The sequence below is a fragment of the Alosa pseudoharengus genome, unplaced genomic scaffold, assembly GCF_046254945.1.
Source record: "Alosa pseudoharengus isolate Yale_2024_CS ecotype anadromous, Long Island Sound unplaced genomic scaffold, YU_APseudo_1.1 YU_APseudo_1.1_scf_17, whole genome shotgun sequence".
NCBI classification, from domain to species: Eukaryota; Metazoa; Chordata; class Actinopteri; order Clupeiformes; family Clupeidae; genus Alosa; species Alosa pseudoharengus.
In genome coordinates, this window is record NW_027468640.1 from 21,711,868 (window position 1) to 21,733,760 (window position 21,893).

At 42.8% G+C, this 21,893-nt stretch overlaps 1 protein-coding gene across 1 annotated transcript in view; it reads right to left on the reverse strand.

Annotated features, from left to right (window-relative positions):
* Positions 1–21,893, reverse strand: part of LOC143127422 (uncharacterized) — a 62,811-nt gene that overhangs the window by 23,413 nt on the left and 17,505 nt on the right. The window contains exons 3-11 of the mRNA XM_076288918.1: positions 10,509–10,589; positions 10,209–10,259; positions 9,907–10,083; positions 9,712–9,738; positions 9,194–9,277; positions 8,773–8,856; positions 8,542–8,625; positions 5,314–5,397; positions 4,930–5,069 (exon numbers count right to left, since the gene is read on the reverse strand). Of these exons, the coding sequence (XP_076145033.1) occupies positions 4,930–5,069; positions 5,314–5,397; positions 8,542–8,625; positions 8,773–8,856; positions 9,194–9,277; positions 9,712–9,738; positions 9,907–10,083; positions 10,209–10,259; positions 10,509–10,587 (810 nt within the window). The 5' untranslated portion in view covers positions 10,588–10,589. The remainder of the gene's footprint in view (positions 1–4,929; positions 5,070–5,313; positions 5,398–8,541; positions 8,626–8,772; positions 8,857–9,193; positions 9,278–9,711; positions 9,739–9,906; positions 10,084–10,208; positions 10,260–10,508; positions 10,590–21,893) is intronic.

Consider the following 21,893-nt stretch of genomic DNA (forward strand, 5'->3'; position numbering starts at 1 on the left):
TTCAATATTGCAAACAACTCATCTATATTGTTTTTTACCACGTCTGCTCACGGACCACTTGGGATAGCTTGCGGACCACCAGTGGTCCCCGGACCACACTTTGAGAAACACTGATCTAGTCGACAAAAGGTGAAGCAAATTGGCATACTTTATCAGTATAGCAAAGACTAATGTGAATAATGGCCCAAGCCAAAAAGAAGAAATAAAGGTATTTTTTTGTAAAAATTAGTCATTTTGTAGTTTGTTTTCCTTATAAATCTCTGGTTTTAGGTAACTTCATACTCCATGGAAGCTATGCACTAGGGGTGTAACGGTACACAGAAGTCACGGTTCGGTTCATACCTCGGTTCGGACATCACGGTTCGGTACGAGTTCGGTACAATGGAGGGAAAAGCAAAACCAAAAATGCAGAAAGCTATTTTTTTTTTATTGTGCATGTATCAGGCTGTACACTGCAAAAAATGAATTCTAACCAAGTGTTATTGATCTTATATTAAGATTAAAAAATCTATTTGGTATTGTTTTTAGTATGAAAAGACTTACCTAGCGCCCTCTCAAAAGATAATTTTGACTTAATTTAAGAAGACTTTAACTTATTTTAAGGAGTCTTATCAAGACAAATTTGCTCAACGCACTGGCAGACAAATTTGCTTGTTTTTAGGACAAATTTGCTTAACGCACTGGCAGACAAATTTGCTTGTTTTCAAGATGAGATGTCTTAAAATAAGTCTTTTTTTTTTTTAATTAAGTCAAATGATTTCACAAGAAAGCACTAGGTAAGTCTCTTTATACTGAAAACAATACCAATTAGTTTTTTTTATCTTGATATAAGATTAATAACACTTGGTTAGATTTTGTTAGATAAGCAGTTTTTGCAGTGTACCACCTAGTGTCATACAGTCTCTTCCCTGAGCTATCTGCAACAGCCTGAAGTGTGTAAGATGTAGGCTAAACAGTACAATAAGTACCCAGACTCCATCTGTAAGTTGTAAACAAAATAAGACAATCAGCTATAAAACTTAAAATAGGCCTACAGCATCTCTTATTTCTGAAAGTGCAAATTATATAGAATAATGATTTTTAAAAATCCACTTAAGCAAGACCTTCAACATCTGTGTTTAGTTGTATATGGAAGGGTCTACAATTTGCCTCAATATTTTTCAGTGTGTGTACAGTAATAATCTAGCCTACTAACTGTGAAAATATCACACTATTTTGCCTTCTTTTAAAAAACGAAATTGCTCCTTTCATTTCATAAACAGACTACAACTAGAAGTCACATGACTTTGCCCTTCGACGTTAACTCACCGTAGCATGGTTTGTTAATTAGCCTGGTTAGCGTTGACACTTACCGTCTATGCACTTAACACTACCAGCTCCTCATGTGAGAAGTTACAAGTTACCCCAACATAAAGGTAATTACCACGCAATTTACATAGCTTTCTGTCATTACGAAATCATTTAATTTAAGCCATAGGTTTTGGCTCTATTTGTATGTGTATCCAAAGGCTGGTGAAGCGCAGGGGAAGTTTTTTCCCCCTCATTTCAGTGATTGGTAGCCTACATCATCTGGGTGATTGCTTCGAATATGTGTAGCATATATTTCCACTCACATACCGAACAACTGCTGAATAACGCCGACACACAGTTTCTTATCCACCACTCTCTCGCCTGTACTACTGTAACTGAAGTTCTCAAACTTGCGAAGAGACCAGCGGATCCTCTAATGTGTGTCGCCACCTTAGTGCTACCATCTCTGACTGACTGACTCGACCAACGACCTGACAAAAAAAACATAGGAGCCAATCAGAGCTTCAGAACTCCCGTAACTCTCGCTACTTAACAGTAATTGCGCATGACATTAATTAATCCGCACACGAGTTTTATGTTTTTTTATACCGTGTATTCTCCGTGTAAATTCATGCACCGAACCGTGACGCCCGTACCGTTTCGGTTCAATACGAATACATGAACGGTTACACCCCTACTATGCACTATTGGCAACAATGTCACTCACGCTTGTTTTGCTATGAAACGGCCATTTCCCTCTTTGCGCGCCCTTCTCACCTTTTTCACCCCTGACCCGTTTTCATGCCTGACCATTGTGTGTGCATCCATGGCAAGCTGTTTTAACATTTAAATGTATTATGCGTAGGAGCAATGAGATATTGATAGTAAATTGAATATAACAGTTCAATTTCATGTTCAAATTTGTCTTATCAATAAAAAAAAAAGCAATTCATGCTTTAGACCATTTTAATTTAAAAACAAAGTACCGGTTCAGGCACCGTTTCGGCACAGGCACCGTTTTCGACAGTATCGATTTAGCACCGGTATCGAATAAAACCCAAACGATACCCAACCCTACTGAGAACGATGACATTGAGGTTGTGCGCTAGTTTGAGCCAGACATACGTCATAACCGTTAGCGATTGGTTATGGCAGATCCAGAGTGGCTCTGGGCAGATCCAATAGTTTTAAACTTGAATAGCCTTCAAAGAAGTTAACGCTTGGCAATGGAAAGTGGCCAGACTCTCTGTACATTATGAAATTGTGTCAATTCAATTTGCGAGTATCAGGGAGCTATTATCAATATGCGGGAGACTCCCGGAATTTCCGGAAGACTTGGGATATCTGCAAAATACATTAGTATTTATTTACATGCAGCATTGGTGTTTATTGGGTTATTATCTTTTTGCATCACTACATGCTTGAGTGGTTGTGGTTAGCCCTACCTGTTTTTGGTCATTTCTTTTCATTTCCCAAATGGTCAAGGAAATTCAGGATTTTGGTGAGGTAAAAGTCATGGAATTTTAGCCTACATTTGACTTTGAGTGGGAACTACACCAACAACAAAGACTTTTTACCAGAGACACTTTTACCCATTACAGTGGAAAAAAAGGTTTGTTATGAATGTGTGATATTTTTTGTTTATGTTAAAAGTTCATTAATGAATAGAAGCAATATTAAAACGGCATTTGAGTATAGAAAACATGAAATGAATGGATGTTGGTTAAATAAATTTACAGACATAATATATATTTCATTCTCCTGATTCCTGACGTCCTACTTATGCCAGTAGTGGATGTGCACATTTGGCCATTTGACAGCGACGAGAACTATTTGTGGCCCTCCCTATCATCAAAGTTGCCCATCCCAGCTGTAAAGTGTTACCGAAAAATCCTAACTCATTCACGAAGTGAATAGAGTCTGGTGATTCTCAATTGGGAAACGTTTCCAACACTTTAATTGTGAAGGGCACTAACTTTGAAATCACTAGTCCAGCCCTACCAATTACACTGATCAGAGATTCCTAATGTAACTTCCTACTTCGCCTAGATGTTACAAACTGACAATAAACAGCATCAACAGTCAGGAAACAATCTATGTAGGTCTACCTTTGCTATAAATTTCTGCATTTTTTCAATGTTGCTGCTTCTGTTTATCACAAACAGATGATATGCTGGCTATCTGTGCACTGCAAAAGCATTAATACTGATCTGCACAAACAAAAGGTATTTTAATGAACTGGCTAATTTAAAGGGACACCAGGCAACGTTTTCGTGTTAATTAATCATCTTCGTAAGTCGGTATATGGTTAAATGACTCATTACGGGGCGAATGAAGGCTCCCTCGCCCGCCCCTACTGCCTGTAGAAAGAATATCCCACTTGCAAGTTCGGTGTATCCTACCCGCCGACCGAAGCAGGATCAGTTTACAGCACAGAGGCAGGCTAACAAGACGCTAGAGATTGTTGCAAACGTGTGTATAATGGCAGAGCCGGCGAAGAAGCAGCGAAAACCCTTGACTGAAGACGCAAAGAAAAGGAAAAGAGCTTCAGACCGAGCGAGGGGGAGTTTCGTAGAGAAAAAGCATCAGGCTTGCCTGGTGTCCCTTTAAAGGAACACGCCACCCAATGTCAGTAGTAATATATGTTCTTACCTTAACTTTCACGAGTTGAGTCATACCTCTCCCGTGTCGGTACGTGCACTCAAACGCTCTGGTGCGTGGCGCGACTGTGTTAGCATGTTGCTATGCTAGCGGGCTCAGACGTAGTCAGACGTAGAAGTAATCAAAAACATCCACGTTTTCCCGACTTACAGTTGCACGAGTAGTTGATAAAAATGTCTACGGTCACACAACATGAAACGTGGCGATTTTCCAAGCTAATAAACAGGAGAACTACAATGTGTGGCGCAATAGCACTGGGAGTACTTCGACCTAGCTTAGTAATATTAATTAACACCTAATTGTAGATCCTATCCACCACAGAGTTTAGAATCCATGTTTGATCGACCCCTCAGCCTCACCCTCCCCTCTGAGCGAGAGAGGCACACACACTAGAGATGCGCTGATGGGCTATTATTTCAACCATAACTGCATGGCAAAACTTATCATCCATCAGCACCAAAGTTTTTTGACCAATTTTCAAAACCGCACCCGCCCACCATCCGCTGGTTGTTTTAATGTAGGCCTATATGGGTGATGCAGCGCTGCTGACGTGAGGCTAGAAAGCCCTTGCCTGTTCTAGAAAGACTGATCCAATGCAGCAAATATATTAAAAGGCTAAAGTCGTACATTGGCTATGTTGTAGCCTATCCCCAGAATATCAGCAGCAAACTCAGTCTCTGTCTCGCAAAACAGTCTCCAAATAAAAGGCACATCGGACTGTTGCCTATTCTGCCAGCTTGTGACAATATATCGTCCAAAATGCTTGATTGCATTGCATTCTCCACATTTTTAGCTAAATTTTCATGTACCACATCAGCATTTTTGTTCAGTGCATCTTTTGTAAATTGCTTTTTGTAAATTGCTACAAATTTCTCAACTGATTTCTACGGCTAAATGAAGATAATTCATTTTAATGTAATGGTTATCAAAGTCGTATAGTGAGACATAAAACATTTTCGAGGAAGTGATTTTTCATACCATTTCTGTTGCACTGTTTATGATGACCAGGTGTCCCCCCATGGTCACACAGGCATCTCTACTGTCTTCCCAGTTCTTCATATCAGAGGAGAAGTAGTAACATGATCCATTGTGGTACTCCCAGGCATCTGCACACCTCACTCGTTTTGAAATAATTTAAATATTTGTTCATTATCCACTCAGTAATGACCATCAAAACGCATATATTGTTTGTCTTAATTATTTTATATCTTGTCATTTTGACAGAAAGAAATGTAGTTTTATTAAGTATCCTCTTGGTGCATTGTCAAATCCTAATAGAGAAAGACCTAATGCTCATTCATTTACTATGCATCAGAAACAGAAAGCTTGAAATTAAACATATTTCTCACAAATAAATCTCACCTTGAAGCTCAGCCATTAGTTTTGTGATTTCCTTGGTGAGATTATCATTTTTGTTTTTCTGATCAGCTAAGATCCTTTTAGTTTCTGTTGAGAAAAATAAATCAACAGTGTTGCATTGACAAGATGGCCAGGATGAATGAATCCATGTGCATGAGAAATATTCAATATTCTAATAACAGAACTTTCCAGTCAAGGGAGAGGTTTGTCCTTACTTTATACAAACCAAAACATAAATGACTAAATCAGGGGTCCCCAACCTTTTATGTACCATGGACCGGTTTGATTCCTATTTTTTTTCACGGACCGGGGGGGGGTCGGGGGTTCCATGTTCCATATGTGTTGTGCATGCATTACTTGAAAAGAACTAGCTCCAGTTATGTATGAACAGTGAAGGTAACGATCTCTTGTGAAAAACGTGAACTTGAAGAAGTGAAAATTGCACAATATGAACTATGAATATTGAACAACTTGAAGCTAAAGTGTGAACATGCTTAACAAAATATGGGAACAAAACATGGGAACAGTGTTGCCACAGTTACCTTGAAAAAGTAATCTGATTACTGATTACTGATTACTCCTTTAAAAAGTAACTTAGTTACTTTACTGATTACTTGATTTTAAAAGTAACTATGTTAGATTACAAGTTACCTTATTAGTTACTTTCAGCAGCTGCCGACAACACCCCCAACGCCTCAACATAAAAATGATAACCGGTTTTGCCAATACTCACTATACTGGAAGTGCATTTTAACAGCAATGTATAGCAGACATCCCAACCTAACCATACTGAAATTCAGATGTTTGTTCAATAATGTCTAAGTACACCAAATAAGGAAGGCCTATTGATAGAAATTGTTATAGTAAAATATGTAGATTTTTTTTCATGTAGCCTTGGCAACTAGCCATCTTGTAGCCTATAGGCCTGAGTAATATGCAAATGAAATTACACTTGTTAAACTCACCTCAACAAGTCTTTTGCAATCATTTAACCCGCCGTGAGCAATGCTAAAGTTGCTGTTACAAACAGTGCAGTGTGCAAGATTATCATTATGTTTTAATCTTTTGAGACAATTGGGTGCACTTTTGTGTAGTCTGATGTGAAATGGGTCTTAAATCTTCCTTTTTGAGGGGCACTGACGCTGCCATGACGCTTCTGTTCCTAGATACACTGACTGAACTGATTAATTATGTTTGGGAGAAAAGAGATATAAGCACTTACACTGAAAACGGATTGGTTGATTTAGCAAAACAGACCAGGATGCTCTCTGTCTTGGATGCGCTTCAGTCAGAAACGCACCACTCCTCTCTCTCCCCCTCTCCTTTGTGTGCGCATTAAGCTATGCACACGCGATTTGAAGCAAAGATTCTATCTTTGATTTGAAGTCCGGTCTGGCTTGCGTGCTCTTGTTCGCTCTAGGTTCCGGGAGATTTTATGTAATTTGCGAGCGTCAGGAAGCCGCTATCAATATGTGGGAGACTCCCAAAAGTTCGGGAGACTTGGGATGTCTAGCTAGACAGCACTTTGTCGCCAGCACAGAATGTACAATGTACCTTAATGTTGTCATGTTTAGCTGACACAAACTCAAAGTAATGACTGATGAAATGTGCATCTCTCTCTCTCCCTCCATTGTTGTTTTCGTTTGTGTCGCTGCACGTGAATTGTCCTCATGCTGAAAACGTGAGCATAGCCTACATGACATTAATCCCCAAGACAAGAAGAAAGCAAAGAATATATCTTTTTATTAAGGAAAATGACAAAAATAGTAACGCACAGTAACTTAGATAAGTAACTTTAATCTGATTACTGGTTTGTAAATAGTAGCGCGTTAGATTACTCGTTACTGAAAAAAGTGGTAAAAATAGACTAACGCGTTACTAAGTAACGCGTTACTGGCATCACTGCATGGGAACTAAACGTGCATTACGAATATAATCAGTGTGAGCCCTGCTTGTTTCCCTGCAACAAGAAGCTTCCATCTGGGGGTGATGGAAGACAGTGACACCATCAGTGTGTTTGAAATGTCCAGTCGATTGCGCAATTTGGTCTTAGTTGCAGTCATTGCCGAAAACCCTGCCTCGCATAGATACGTGGTTTCAGCGCTTTTACGGCTATCTCGGGATATTCTGCTTTGGTTTTGATCCAAAAACCCGCCAGAGAGGTTTCCTTATACACACTCTTAAGACCACCGTCATTTGCAATTTCGATCAACTGCTCTTCCTCCTGCGCTGACAAGTTAGGACTATTCGGGATATTGACAAATGGGTTGCGGACCCACTCATTGGTTTGCCGTGGATCTTTGGAGGATGGGAAGTAACGCTCAAACTCATTTGAAAGCGCAACAAGGTGATCGTGCACCAGCTGCGAGAGAAAGGGCCCTGCCTCAGTCTCTCCCAAAACCCCCACTACTGTTTAGAACATATCAAATACACCCCAGTCCACTCGTCGTCCCCACAAATCAAGCTTGCTTTAAATGCAGTGACTTTATCTGCCAGTTTAAAGACAGTCGTCATTCTCCCCTGGAGTGACAGGTTGAGGTCATTAAGCAACCCGAATATGTCACACAGGTAAGCGAGTTTTGACACCCAGTCCTCATCACTAAAATGTGCAGCTAACGGTGACTTTTTTTCTGTAAGAAATCTCTGCAGCGGGTCTCGCAACTCAAACACTCTGGCCAGTGACCTGCTAAAGATGCTTGTTTTTTGTTGCTCATTCTAGCAGTTTAGCTAACTTCGTGTGACACTACCGTTCGCCAAGAACTGATCAAGTGAAGTGAGCTGACCTGAGGCTGCGCAGCGCTGAAGGCAATATGTAAAAGTGTTGAAGGCGGGACAGACAGACATGAGAAAATAGACCTTGCAAAATGCAAAAATGCGTGCAATCAAACAACTGCATATAGACCTATGCCATGTAAAAACGTGACATTATTGCGAATTAAATTTAGTTTAGTTCCATGCATTTTTTTAAAAATCATATCGTAGGCTACGGCCCGGTTAGGAATGTCCTGCGGCCCGGTACCGGTGGTTGGGGACCGCTGGACTAAATGACAATTCACAGAGAGAGAGAGAGAGAGAGAGAGAGATTATGCTTAGTACTGGTTTATGATTTATACTGTAAGTCTTGGTTAGTTTAACATTAGTCAGGATCAGTAAATATGATAGGTGGTTGATCATTAGTGTTTGATACAGCTACTGTATGTGACTGACTTTTTGTAGATTGTGTGACTCTACCTGTAAGGTTAGCCTGCAAAGAGCTTGTCATACTAGTGGCATTAACATACTGCACCTGCAGCATTTCCATTATCTCTGTAATTTCTTTAAGCAAATACAAAAATAAATCTTTTAGTGATGGTAAATTATCTAATTTATGGTTATCTAATTTAATTTTCAGATGATCTTTTAAGCAAAGAATCGATGATAAACATTTCTATAGAAATGCAGTGCATGTGTATTCTCCCCCACCTGACATGTTTGCCTGAGTAGCATTCAAAGCCAAAGTTACATTAGTGTGCTCCATCCTCAGTGTGTCTAACTGCTCTTTAACACCTGTTAATGTAAATGGATGTGTCAAATATGTTAAAGTACAAGGGATGTGTCAAATTGTCTTTTCTACTTGTATCACTAAAGGGAAATATGTTAGAAAATGTTATTGGGGGTTAGTCAAGGTTAGTTAGGATTTAGTGCCATCTAGTGGTGATATTTCATACTGCAACCAACTAAACACCTCTGCCTCACCCCTATTCTTTCAAAGTTTCTAGGGCAAAAGACAGTGTCTATCCAATATTGTTATGTGAAAGTTGGAAAGGGCAAAATACTGTTTTCTAGACAATTCTAGATTTGCACTCTGCGCCATTAGTGTCTAATGAATGTTCATGTTTCTTACCTGAAAGTCGTGTCTCCACATCCTTTTTCTCATTGCTAATATTTTTATATTGCACATTTAGTGTTTCCAAATTTTGTTTCATACCTGTTGCAGAAGTCAGACCAGATGGTTGTTAATATCTGCTCAGTTTTTACATGAAAACATTGTATTTGTAGCTTAATATCATTTAATATCAAGTGTATCTATTATGTGATCCTGTGTTGATACAAGAGGTGGACATTCTGGGTTCAGAAAGTAAAAGTCCTGCCAAGTATTTGATCCAGAGAGAGAGGAGTAGTTCACACACTGAAATAATTGAATTAAAAAAAAAAGACTTATACAAAGTCTACAGAAAGAGTTTGTCCATTTAATTTTGGGAGCAGGAGCAGACGTTTCAAGTTAAGTGCACAGGTAGAAAGAATATGGCAGGACTTTTACTTTCTGGAACCGGGATGTCCACCATTCCACATTCACTCTATTCTCTCTCCTCCACTTGCCCACATACTCACATACTGTGTCTCATTCTCACGCTCACTCACCTGAGTACTTCTCCTCTTTCATAATATCTACAAAAAGAACAGGATCAGCACCATACTAATTGGAAATATTATCCTCAAAAACTTATAAACTCATTGATTTTTTTTGTTTCAATTGTTACATTTGATTTGTTAAATAGTTCATATTTCAATGCTAAGGCTAAAAAGTTAAAGCTAAGATTTGATTGTCATACTCACAGAGCCCTCCCATCGTAACAGCAACGGCCAGCAGGAGAACACAAATAGACAGTAAGAGTACTGTGCTTCTAGGAGATGTGCATGCAGTGCTCTCTTTCTCTGAATATGACTTTGTGGAGGAGTTAGCAGTCAGGTCATGTTTGGAGTCAGATGCAGGGTCCAGATCATTTGCTGGGACTCAAAATGACAGACACAGACATTTTCATTCTTTTTCAAATCCAGGTTTGGTGTTAATTCTCATACAGCATGTGTTGTAGGTTGAATGCATGTGTGTCAGGGTATGTGTTATGTCTAATACATACCATCTTTCAGCACATTGACTTGCGAGTAGATGACATTTGCTCCCTCTTCATCTTCAGTTCAGAATGCATGTCAACAGAGAGTTGAGAATACCATCACTGGCAATTAGGTTTAGTAAAGCAATTTTTTGTTCTACATATCTTGATGTACTGTAGCAAAATAAAGCTCACACAAATAGGTCATACAGGGTATGTTTCCTCTCAGAAATTCTGTAATACTTAAACATATTAAGAATAGTAAACTTTATAAGACCCCTGTTTCCATTACTCAAACTACTGCCTTTAATACAGATGATTGCTCACCACTGTTGTTCCCCTTCTGGTTGGCATTTTCTGTTTTGATGATGGTAATGTCAGAGTATGTCACCTCATCTGTCTCCATGGCTGATATCAACCAAAAATGCAAATGGGAAGTTTCAAATCAACTTTGTATTGCCTATCTCTTCTATTGCTTATGGCCACAGTTCTTACTAGCAAGGTGGGGTAATTAAGTACTCAGACACAAGCTCAGAGTTAGGCTGAGTGTGAATTACTACCAGCACTGGTGATAAGATCAAACCATATATGTTCATGATCAAACTGTCTGGGAACTTGTGACAATGGACTGAATCAAGGAGAAACAGTAGGCCCCGTGGTCATCATACTGACATTTAATCTAAAGACATTTTAAGTATGACACAGTGTATTGGAGTGGGCTATTAGTGCTGGCTTTACTATATTAAAACTGAGTGAGCACCGGTCAGAATGCAGGCCATATATCTTCAAATCACTTCTGACTATTTGACTATTCTTTCAGTCAAAGATGTGCGTGGAACACAATTGGCATCTGTGTGTGTCTGTGCGTGCTTGTGTGAGTGTGTGTGTGTGGTTCTGCGAACAAGCAGAAATGCTTAAATCAGTTACACATACATAACCAGTTATTCTTTTTTTTTTTTTTTTTTTTAAGTATATTTTTTGGGCTTTTTTATGCCTTTATTGCGGATAGGATAGTGTAGAATGACAGGAAGTGAATGGGAGAGAGAGTCGGGGTGGGATCCGGAAAGGACCACGGGGCGGGAATCGAACCCGGGTCGCCGGCGTACGGTGCAGGTGCCCCAGCCAGTTGTGCCACGGCCAGGGCCCATAACCAGTTATTCTTACATTACAACACTGTGGCTTTAAGCACTTAGCATTTAGCAGCTCACTATCAATAACAGCTAACACTAGCTACCAGCAAAGCAGTAGCAAGGCTAATGTGGACTAACAAGACAATATGACAAGTGAGAATGTAACAGTATCAGTAACTATTTCTTACCAAATAATAAACATCATCATCAGCATGTGTCCAATATTACTCCTAACCTTTAAGGCTAAGCTATGCATAATTTGAGCTAAGCTGCTAGCAGCCACATTGACACATTGGAGTAGCCTTAGCATGCTATCAAGGTCAAACTAACATTGGCTTAGCTTAGTGTCTTTAGAACAGAGCTTCCTTGATGACAGATATTTCCCACAGGATATCCATTCAACTCACATTCAAACTACAACTTAAAATTATAACTGAAAGACAACAATACTCTGCATTAGTATTTCCTTAAACATTAACTGTGGTACTTACATTTACATGGACGCACACAGTACTTTCAAACACAGCAGCAACTGACAACACTTCTCAACTAACACCACCAGTTATTAACTTCTCTCTGTGTGGTTGGAGCTTTGAATCTTTGAACATTCTGTTGTTATACCCCGCTAGGCCTTTAGGAGGCGCTATTAAAGGTAAACTATGCAGTATTGGCAATTTCGTTACTGTTTTCTCGGGTTTTGCCTCTTTTTTGCTGGCTTTGTCATGACGAATGTCTGAGAAACTCCATCGCTACTTTTTTCTTGCCGGTGCCTGGCGTGTATGTGTATTTGAATGCAGTAAAGCAATTTGTTACACTCGTTATACTTCCTGACACTGAGGCCGTCGGCCAGCCAGCAAGGGTGGTTTTTCCGCTCACAGGCGCTATGGGGAAGCGAGACGGCCACCATTCAACCCGAAAAAAAGTCATATAACCATTCCAATGACTCTGAAGCTGTTAAATGAAGGTAAATTACGCAAAAAAACTTGCATATTAAGCTAAAAAACCTGCATAGCGTGCCTTTAAGCAATATAATTTACTCCATGTCCCCGATCTTCACAACAGCCGCCCCCAAATCCGCTGGCGGATTTGCAGTTCTTCACACCTGACCGTCATCCTTGGGAATGGCCGGCAGCCTGATGAGTCGACTAACGGGTTTGATGTAAGTGCGGTCCTTGACACGGACCTCCGCGGTGCGTATCAGTCCATCAGCTCCTGGGAGGACTCTGGTGATTTCACCCACAGGCCAAGATGCTCTGGGCAGCTGGGGGTCGACCACTGTACCAGGCTGGAGTGGTGACGTGTCGGCTTGCCATTTGGACCGGATCTGCAGCGTATGTAGGTAGTGTCGGAGGAACTGTGTCCAGAAGCGATCCGCCAATACTTGACACACTCTCCAGGGCCTACGACTCAGTGCCTCTGAGTCATGGTACATAACTTGAGGGAGCGAAGGATCCAGCCGCCCCATCAGCAGGAGGTTTGGAGTGACTGGGTCCACGTCAGCGACGTCCGAAGACACGTATCCTAGTGGCTTAGAGTTTAAGATTCCCTCAATCTCTAAAAGGGTGGTGCTTAGGACCTCAGAGGTGACTGACTGTGATCCTGTGCTGGCATAAAGAGCGGCCTTGATCGACCATATCTCTCGCTCCCACGCCCCACCGAAGTGAGAGGCATAGGGCGGGTTGAAGGAAAACTTGATCTGCTGTGCAGCAAGCTGAGCCTGCAGTGAGGGATGCAGAGCAGTAAAGGCTTCTTGTAACTCCCTTTCTCCTCCCTTGAAATTGGTCCCCTGATCCATCGGCTTTCCCCTCCAGGAGATGAATCTTAGGGCCATGAGGAAAGTCGGAGTTTATACTTGAGAGCACTTCAATGTGGACTGCTCTAGTTGTTAAACACTTAAACAGCAGACCCCAGCATTTTTCCATACGGCAGCCAGTCTTCACCTGGAGAGGGCCAAAACAATCAATGCCAGTGGAGAATGCTGGCTGATGCAGTCTGAGGCGAGAAGGCGGCAAATCAGACATCTTCGGTATGATGGGCTGAGCCCTCCACTTCTGGCACTCAGCACAGAGGCATTGCTGCCCTTTGATAGCCTCCCTAGCCCGTAGTATCCAGTATTTCCTTCTCAGCTCGGCAAAAAGGCGTTCTGTCCCAGGATGTTTTAACTCCCGGTCTGTCTGCTGAATGATAAGTTTGGTTACGGGATTCTTTGGGTCCAACACCACAGGATGGATGTCTTTCTCAAGCTCATTGCATCTGCGCAGACGTCCACCCACATGGATCAGCTGCAGGGACTGGTCAAACTCTGGTGCCAGAGTCAACAGGCGACTAGTAGAAGGCAAGGCTTTCCCAGCTGAAAGGCACTCAAATTCTTCTGGAAAGCTGGCTAGCTGGGCTGATCTCAGCAGGCTGACCTCTGCTTCTTTGAAGTGTTCCACAGTTGGGCTTTCTCCTGACACTGCAGCTGCCCCCTGAAGGCGTCGAGCTGTCTCAGCAATCAAGTCTCCGAAGCTGCTGAACTGCTGTGCATCAGGTAAGTCCAGACCAGATGTGACACTGGTGAGCAGGCAGACTGCACCTCGCCTAAGCTCATCTGGGTTGTCATTAGTGGGAAGGGTGACATCAGATGGCCATTTGTCCGGTGGTAAGCCCAAGAACAGGGGACCACATCAAAGTCAAAGTCAAAGTCAAAGTCAGCTTTATTGTCAATTTCTTCACATGTTCCAGACATACAAAGAGATCGAAATTACGTTTCTCACTATCCCACGGTGGAGACAAGACATATTTTACCAATTTTTAAGTCCACATGCCCACCGACTCTTGCCTGATATATCCTGCAGACTCTTCCCCCGTGTCAGGTCATCTGCGGGATTGTCCCCAGAAGGTACGTATCGCCAGGCTTGGTTGTCTGTCCACTCCTGTATCTCCGCTATATGTGTTCCCATGAAAACCTTAAAGGGACAGGAGTCTGACTTGATCCATGATAGCACAGTTGTGGAATCTGTCCACATGATAACTTTACCCACTGACACTATAAGTTCTCGTTGAAGCAGCTTTGCCAACTGGGCACCTGTGAGGGCAGCACACAACTCCAAGCGTGGCATGGAGAGCTGGCGTCTTGGGGCCACTCTGGATCGAGCTATGAAGGCCACCTCCACTTGTCCGTGAGGGTCCTCGGGTCGAAGATAGGCCACACTGCCGTAGGCTCGTTCTGAGGCATCGCTGAATATGTGCACATCTCGCCTACTGTGTTCATGATCTAAGTCAAGGCTAACATAGCAGCGGGGTAAGCAGATACAGTCTAGGTGCTGGAGTTCATCCTCCCAGGTTTGCCAGGCAGCCAGTAGGTCCTCAGGCAACTTCGGGTCATCCCACTCCCTCTTCTTGTTCCATAACTGTTGGACGATAATCTTGGCCCTTGTGGTGAATGGTGTGAGGAATCCAAGGGGATCGTACTGGCTAGCCAAGACCTTGTAGATGTTCCTCATCGTGGTGAGAGATGACTTCAGCAATCGGGACTTGTATCGCAGTATGTCAGTGTGACACATCCAGCGTAGCCCAAGCGCAGGCTCTTGGGGATCCACTTTGCTGTGGTTCGGATCTCCTTGGGCAGGTGACTTAAAACATCTGGCTGGTTGCATTCCCATTGACGCAATTCAAATCCGCCCTCACTCAGCAGTGCCCAGGGGCCTCATGTACAAAGCTTGCGTACGCACAAAAATGCTGCGTACGCCACTTCTCACGCTCACGTCCGGATGTACGTAGACTGACTTGAACGTGAGAATGTGCGGTCCTCCACACAAACTTCATGTCTGGCGTACGCACATTTCCAATGTGTATCATCAGTTGGCGACACTTAGAGGCAATGCAGCGCAACAACATTAGTTGATCGCGAGTCTAGGCCTTTATTTGCACAGTATATTGTGAAACGTGGATTATTAAAAATCATAACACTTCGAAAGTAGGCCTATGTTTCTATATAAATGGACATGCAACATACTCAAATTCTACTAAGTTATGCAACAACCTATCTGTGATGACAACTGTAGACTTATTAGAGGATACGAATTAAAAGGGAATGTGAAACCTATAGCCTATAGATAGAATAGATAGGCTGACTAATAAGCGCGGATATAAGCTATTTCCCTTAGTGTGATTGACTGCATAGGATACTTTGACTTTCCTCAACTAAGCATTCGCATTATTGTTGTCACACTTGTGTGCAAATATAGATATGATCAAGAAATCGTAATGTTGTGGCGATGTGGCATGGGTCAACTTTGTTTATTCCACCTCGAGTGCGCGATGTGTGGTAGCCTACTTGGACACGATTGATGTAATGTTTTTTTTTAATTAATGCAATTGTGTTGTAATGGTTCAATGCATCAAACCAGTTATGCGAACCCTGTCACCTACTTGCAGACTGACCAATAATTCTACCACGGTCTCTGACCCTATAGCTAGCCACTGCTACGCTCTGCCACTACTGTTTTTTTTTTGTTATTAATTACAGATGATAAAGACGTAAGATTCTTGCCATCTCGTCGGATAAACACTTCTACCTCGCATTCGCTGGACATAAACTTTTTTTTATTAATTTGATGATTTCAATTATTAAACTTTGGAGCAGGTTCGAGTATGAATGGATCCACAATGAGTTTTCATTGTTATTAATATTGCAGGATAGGCTATTTTGTCTTCGCGGAGGTCTGCGCTCTCGAGAGGCCTTCTAGTTAGCATATTAAAATGAGTGTGATTGGGAGGAGAGAGGGTGGAGTGTAATGCTTGTGCATGTACGCTTAATTTCACGTTAATTGGGATGTACAAAGAAAGGCTGCGTGGAATGCTGCATACGCACAGTTTCATAAATCAGGATTTTTTTGTGCGTACGCTACTTTTCAGGTTTGCACGTACGCAATGTTTTAGTATGAAATCCACGCAAGTCTTTGTACATGAGGCCCCTGGTCTTATCGGCAATGCTTTTGGCCCCTTTCATTGTGGGAAAACTTTGAAGCCAGTTGTCAACGTAGAAATGTCCTTCCACTGACTGTCGGACATCTTCCCCCTCATGGCTGTGGTCTCGGACATGCCGCTGGAGGGCATAGATTGCACAACAGGGTGAACATGTTGTCCCAAAGGGAAGGACTTGCCACTCGAAGATGTCGTGCTGCGAATTGCTCCGCAATATCGCCAGAGGAAGCGCATAAGGGGACGATCCTCAGGCAGCAATCGCACCTGGTGAAACATTCCCTTTATGTCACTGCTGATTGCTGTAGAGTGTTCCCTAAATCTTAGGAGGACACCAAGCAGAGATGATCCCAGGTTGGGCCTGGAAACAGGAGCTAATTCACATTCTGATCCTTATAGCCAAAGGAACAATTGAACACCACTCGGTTCTTCCCACTGTGTGTCACTAAGTGATGGGGAATGAACCATGACTCTTTGCTGTTCTTCACCGTCTCAGTGTCAACTTTGACAGCATAGCCTGAGTCTTCCAGCTTTTTGAGCTCTGCTTTGCAGGCCTCTCCGTTGCCCTCAGGAGGGGTAGTACAGCCTCTGGATGGGCTCTCAGTGTAGGCATATCCCTGACCCGCAGCAGGGGTGTGGCGTATCGATGAACCCCATTAACCCTCAATGCATTGGGTCTTTGTTTCCAGCTAATGGCCTCTTGGTCTCTCCGTGATCGCATGGTCCAGCCCAGGCGTGTTTTCACAGCCACGGGGGGACTTGATGGGTGTGATTAAGTGAGGGAAATCCGACCCAATCAGGAGGAGTGGCTTGGCATTGGAGAAGGGCTCCAGAGGAAGTGACTTGAGGTGCTTGAACCTCCTCTTCAGGCTCTCCACTGGATAAGTATGTTCAGCCAGTCCCAGCTTTGCCACGGTGAACGCCTTCTCTATGGTAAACGATCTTGCTGGCTGATTTACAGGGGAGATCGAGAACGTCACCGATGAGCCCTGCAATGTTCTCACATCATGCCTTACTGTCCGTAGGGTCAGGTTCTCCGGCTGGCCTTGAAGCTTCAGCCTTTGAGCGGCGTCCTGGAGCAATATTGTCCTCTCAGAGCCATCATCTAAGATAGTCGATATTCATCGTAAGGCCAACTGATGCGGCTGGCCGTACTGCTTGATAAGTGATGCCATGGTGTCAGAGTAGGGGCACCAAGAATTGACGTACGAGTCAGCGTACTTGAACCTTTCTGTCGCATAAGCAGGGAGGATATTCTCCAGTGCGATCTTGAGCCTTGCAAATTCCCGTGGATCATCCCGTGTGAACTTGGGGATCGAAGGCTTGGGACCCCGGTAGGTCTTCTCTTGACTGATTGGTATATGGCTGGTGGCTACAGGTCTCTGTGGGGCGGGTGACCAAGGATTGAAGACTGGCCTGCTTGGCAATTGGTTATTGACCACTGGTCTATCTGGAGTAGGTGCCCAGGGATTGAGGTTGGGCCTGCTTGGCAATGGATTGGAGGCCCCTGGTCTCTGTGGGGCAGGTAACCAAGGATTGAGGTTAGGCCTGCCTGGCAATGGATTGGTGGCCCCTGGTCTCTGTGGGGCAGACGACCAGGGATTGATGTTGGGCCTGCCTGGCTGGTCAGGAATGGGACCAGCAGGCTCTTCATCTTCATCACAGGAACCATAATAGGAGGGTGGAGAGGGACATGGTGGCCATGGATCTGGGTAAGGCCTGCCTTGCCGGTCGGGAATGGTAATAGTATTGTAGGACTTATCATCACCACCACAGGATTCATAAAGGGAATGCATGGATGGGCATGGTGACTGGCGGGCTTCCAGTCTCTCGAGAAATTCTCTGACCTCCTCCACCAATGCTGGGTTTCGAGTCCGTTGCCCTAGTGACAAAGGAGGGTGGCCGGGCATAGAGTCAGGAATTAGTGGTGGAGGTGGCCAATCATCATCTTCATTCTCATTGGCAGGCACCCAAGATAAACTACCATTCTGAAGGTACTCAAAGAAGTCTGATGATAATCTGTGAATAAGCGGGGTTGGAGGGTTGTCATCTCAGCAAATCCCTCTCGGCTTTGGACAGCTCTCTCCCTAGCATCAGGAGAGCGTGGAGCTAATTGTGGAAGGTCAGTCTCATAATCTTCAAAATGCGTGGGTGGGCGCACAGCTCTGCGTGGGCGCACATCTTCTGACGGAGCATAGGCAATCTTCACTCATAGGCAATTTTTCCATCAGCCTTAGCCGATGACCGATACTGGCTGCCGATTTTCTTGAGCCGATATTTGGAGCCGATACTGCTTTTATTTTGCTCCCTCAATTTACATCATACAAATGACACATAATTACAAATGATGATAACAAATGTTATAAGTCTCAATTTAAAAAATGAACATTTATTGAACTTGGATGGGTGCACTGGATATGGTTAACTGTGCAAAATGCTTTCATCAACATCTTACAACACAGCCTTGATGATGCATTGCTTGCTGACATATTATAAGGCATAATTCAAGTCATCACAAAATGTCCTTTGTCAACACATTTAAATAATTTAAGAAAACAATAAGCCTGAAAAGTAGCTATTGAAATAAAGTGCTTGATTTGTCATTTTAGACTGCATGGTTTCAATTTTTCTATGTCTATATTTTTCTAAAAAAAAGCTGATTTGTCAACCACAGAACAAAAATCAGCAGAGGAAAATAACGTGGAAATAACGTGGTGTCAGATGTTTCTGTTCTAAACAGCATCAACGTCAAAAGGTATAAAAACGTATCTCTCAAAGTTTTAAAATCTCTCCTTCAGGTAGCGCAGCACTCTTATATCGCTGTGATGCGTGTGTCCCACTGAGTGAGACAGACCAGACGCACACACAAACTTCTGTTTGGTAGCTGACGAACCACCATTGAACTGGATTGATAATGATAACGTTAGCAAACGGCTCTAAACAAGTAAGGCATACACGGTATGTCTGGTACATGATAAACGTTAACACGAATTAATATTTAATTAATAAAAACTACACGTCTCTCATTATTAAAGCTCTGATATGACTGCGATGGCAACTCCACCCCGCTCGAAGGGAGAGGGGGAGGGAAACGCACACACCACATGCGTCCATAACTCAACCAGGTGGTCGCTGAATAAAACTCCCACAAATATCTCGGAACAACGTCGGCATTACTTAATCATATGATTGACCAGTGTTCGTAACAGCTACCGATAACGCATGCATACGGATAGCCTACAACTTAGCTATTTGCAGCTCCCTAAATACAATGGCAAGCATGTTTTATAGAACAGGCATTCAGGGAGGGAGACACACACACACACACACCACATGCGTCCAACACTCAGCCAGGTGGTCGCTGAATAAAACTCCCACAAATACCACGGAACAACGTTGGCATTAGGCTACTTAATCATATGACCAGTGTTTGTAACAGCTACCGCATGAATATGGATAGCCTACAACTTAGCTATTTGCAGCTCCCTAAATACAATGGCAAGCAGTTTTATAAATGATCATTAAGCATTAAAAAAAGTAGCCTACCTATCTATCATTCGTGTTTTCCATTTGGACCCACAAACTTGCTTCCATCTTCAAAGTGTATGGCAATATTTCAGCTAAGTCAAACAGTTAAAAGATGCTTTGAAAATTTAAAGTTTACTGTTGTCTTGAAGAGCAGGCTTTCAGCACTCTGGTCGTGGGGGAGGGGCAGCCTGCACGTGAATTGCAGCGTCTCCAGCAACATAGAGTTGCCTGTGGACGCCTGTATGTAAATAATGCGGGGAAAAAACTATCGGCGAATGCAGCGACTTGTCTGCCGATGCCGATACACGTAAAAAACGCAAATATCGGCCGGCCGATATATCGGTCGATCCCTAGAAGAAACGCAGGACAAATGAAACATTTTGGTTTTCTCTGAGTGCAACGATGATAGACAGACATCATTTGGACAAAATATAGAGCATATTAACCTCCGTTGCTCAGCCGTCCTGTTATCACGGAGTTATAGGCGATAAACGATTTTTGATGGTCACAAGTTTACTTCATTAGTGTTTATTTTTTTGATTATTAAAGAGTGTTTTTCATTTAAAGGCTTGACTTCAGACTTCAGAAGAGCATTGAGTGCTCTCCCCAATCCCAGACATTCACATTGCATGTTTGTTTGTAATGGATGCAACCGCGAGATACGCTTGTCATAGGCGCCGATACCGTGGGCACCCACTGAAAACATCGGGCACCCACGTGTGCCAGCTTACAGTCCCGGCTAAATTTACATTAATTTAGCAGTTTTAATCGCAGTTTATGTTAAATTTAGCATCTCTAATAATGTGATTGGATATGTTGCTGTCAATTCCCTACTCACTAACCACCAATGAGAGCGTCTCTCGTATGAAAATTCCTGACACTTCCCACCTGAAGAATTAACGCAAGGCTTTGTCGGGTCTTCAGCCCCGAATGTTTAAAATGTATATAGCCCTGAATATCATTTTGAAAGTAGTCTGACAAAGCTTATCGTTTTGTGACACAGCGAAACACTGGTACCTCATAGAACGTCTATAACATAGTCTAGGTGGTCGCAACTCACAAAAGTAAAGCAGATAGAAAGAACTCACGCAAATCTAGCCTACAACACGCAGACAGCTTCATGCGCAGCGGAGAGAGAGCACGCGCGCACAGGTGCTTTATGATTGTAGGCTACTGATGGTATCTTGCTAATTCACTGAGCTGCATTAGGTGACACAAATGGTATTGCCTTTATCTTATAACTCCTTGTCTGAGCGACTACCAGGCCTATGGTTTTTAAAAGTCAGATGTTCCCTGACAAAGACATTCGAAAATTAAGAATGTTTATTGACTTGAAAAATACACTAATTTTTGCAAACTCCCTTCATTCAACCCTTGAAGACATCGCGGTCTGGTGCGCTATGTAGATCGTTTCTCGTACCATTTCTCAGAATTTAGGTCTACTAGGCCTACAATAACGTCATCACCAAATACATCTTTTTTAGTTGATCAACCACAAAGAGTAGCATAGGCCTACTGTGCACAGTGCACTGACGACTGTAGCAGCCCAAAGTAACCAGTTGTTGTAGATGAGAGGCAACCCCTTGTTTCACATAGCCTGGACAACATGTTACCTGGGTGTTGCCTACGTTATTAATTAATGGTAGCCTACAATAGTTAATTGATTCGCGTAACATATTAGTGGGCTCAAAGAGTAGGGAATCAGGATGGAGAGAGTCACGCGTGTGTTGCTTTTGCGGGATCGAATCCAGTTTAATGCTAGTTTTCAGTGGCTGTAATGTAGCCGAGCGCTCATGGCGTATGAAAAGCGACTTCAAACCGCCTAAAACAACTTGTTTGTGAATGTCTGACAACTGCTGCAGCGCATGCACGCGCAAGGAAACCAGTAGGTGGAGAAACCAGAAAACACACAACACCGGAACGATTTTAAGGCTATTTCGCATAGGCTACTCAATGGTGCTATTTCACACGCATTATAGCGACCCCCACTCACCGGGGTTAGGTGGAAGGTGTTAATAGACGATTGGCGTAGCCTACAGTGGACTAGGGCTGTCAAAATTGCTCAAAAATGACGTTCGAATATCCCCTC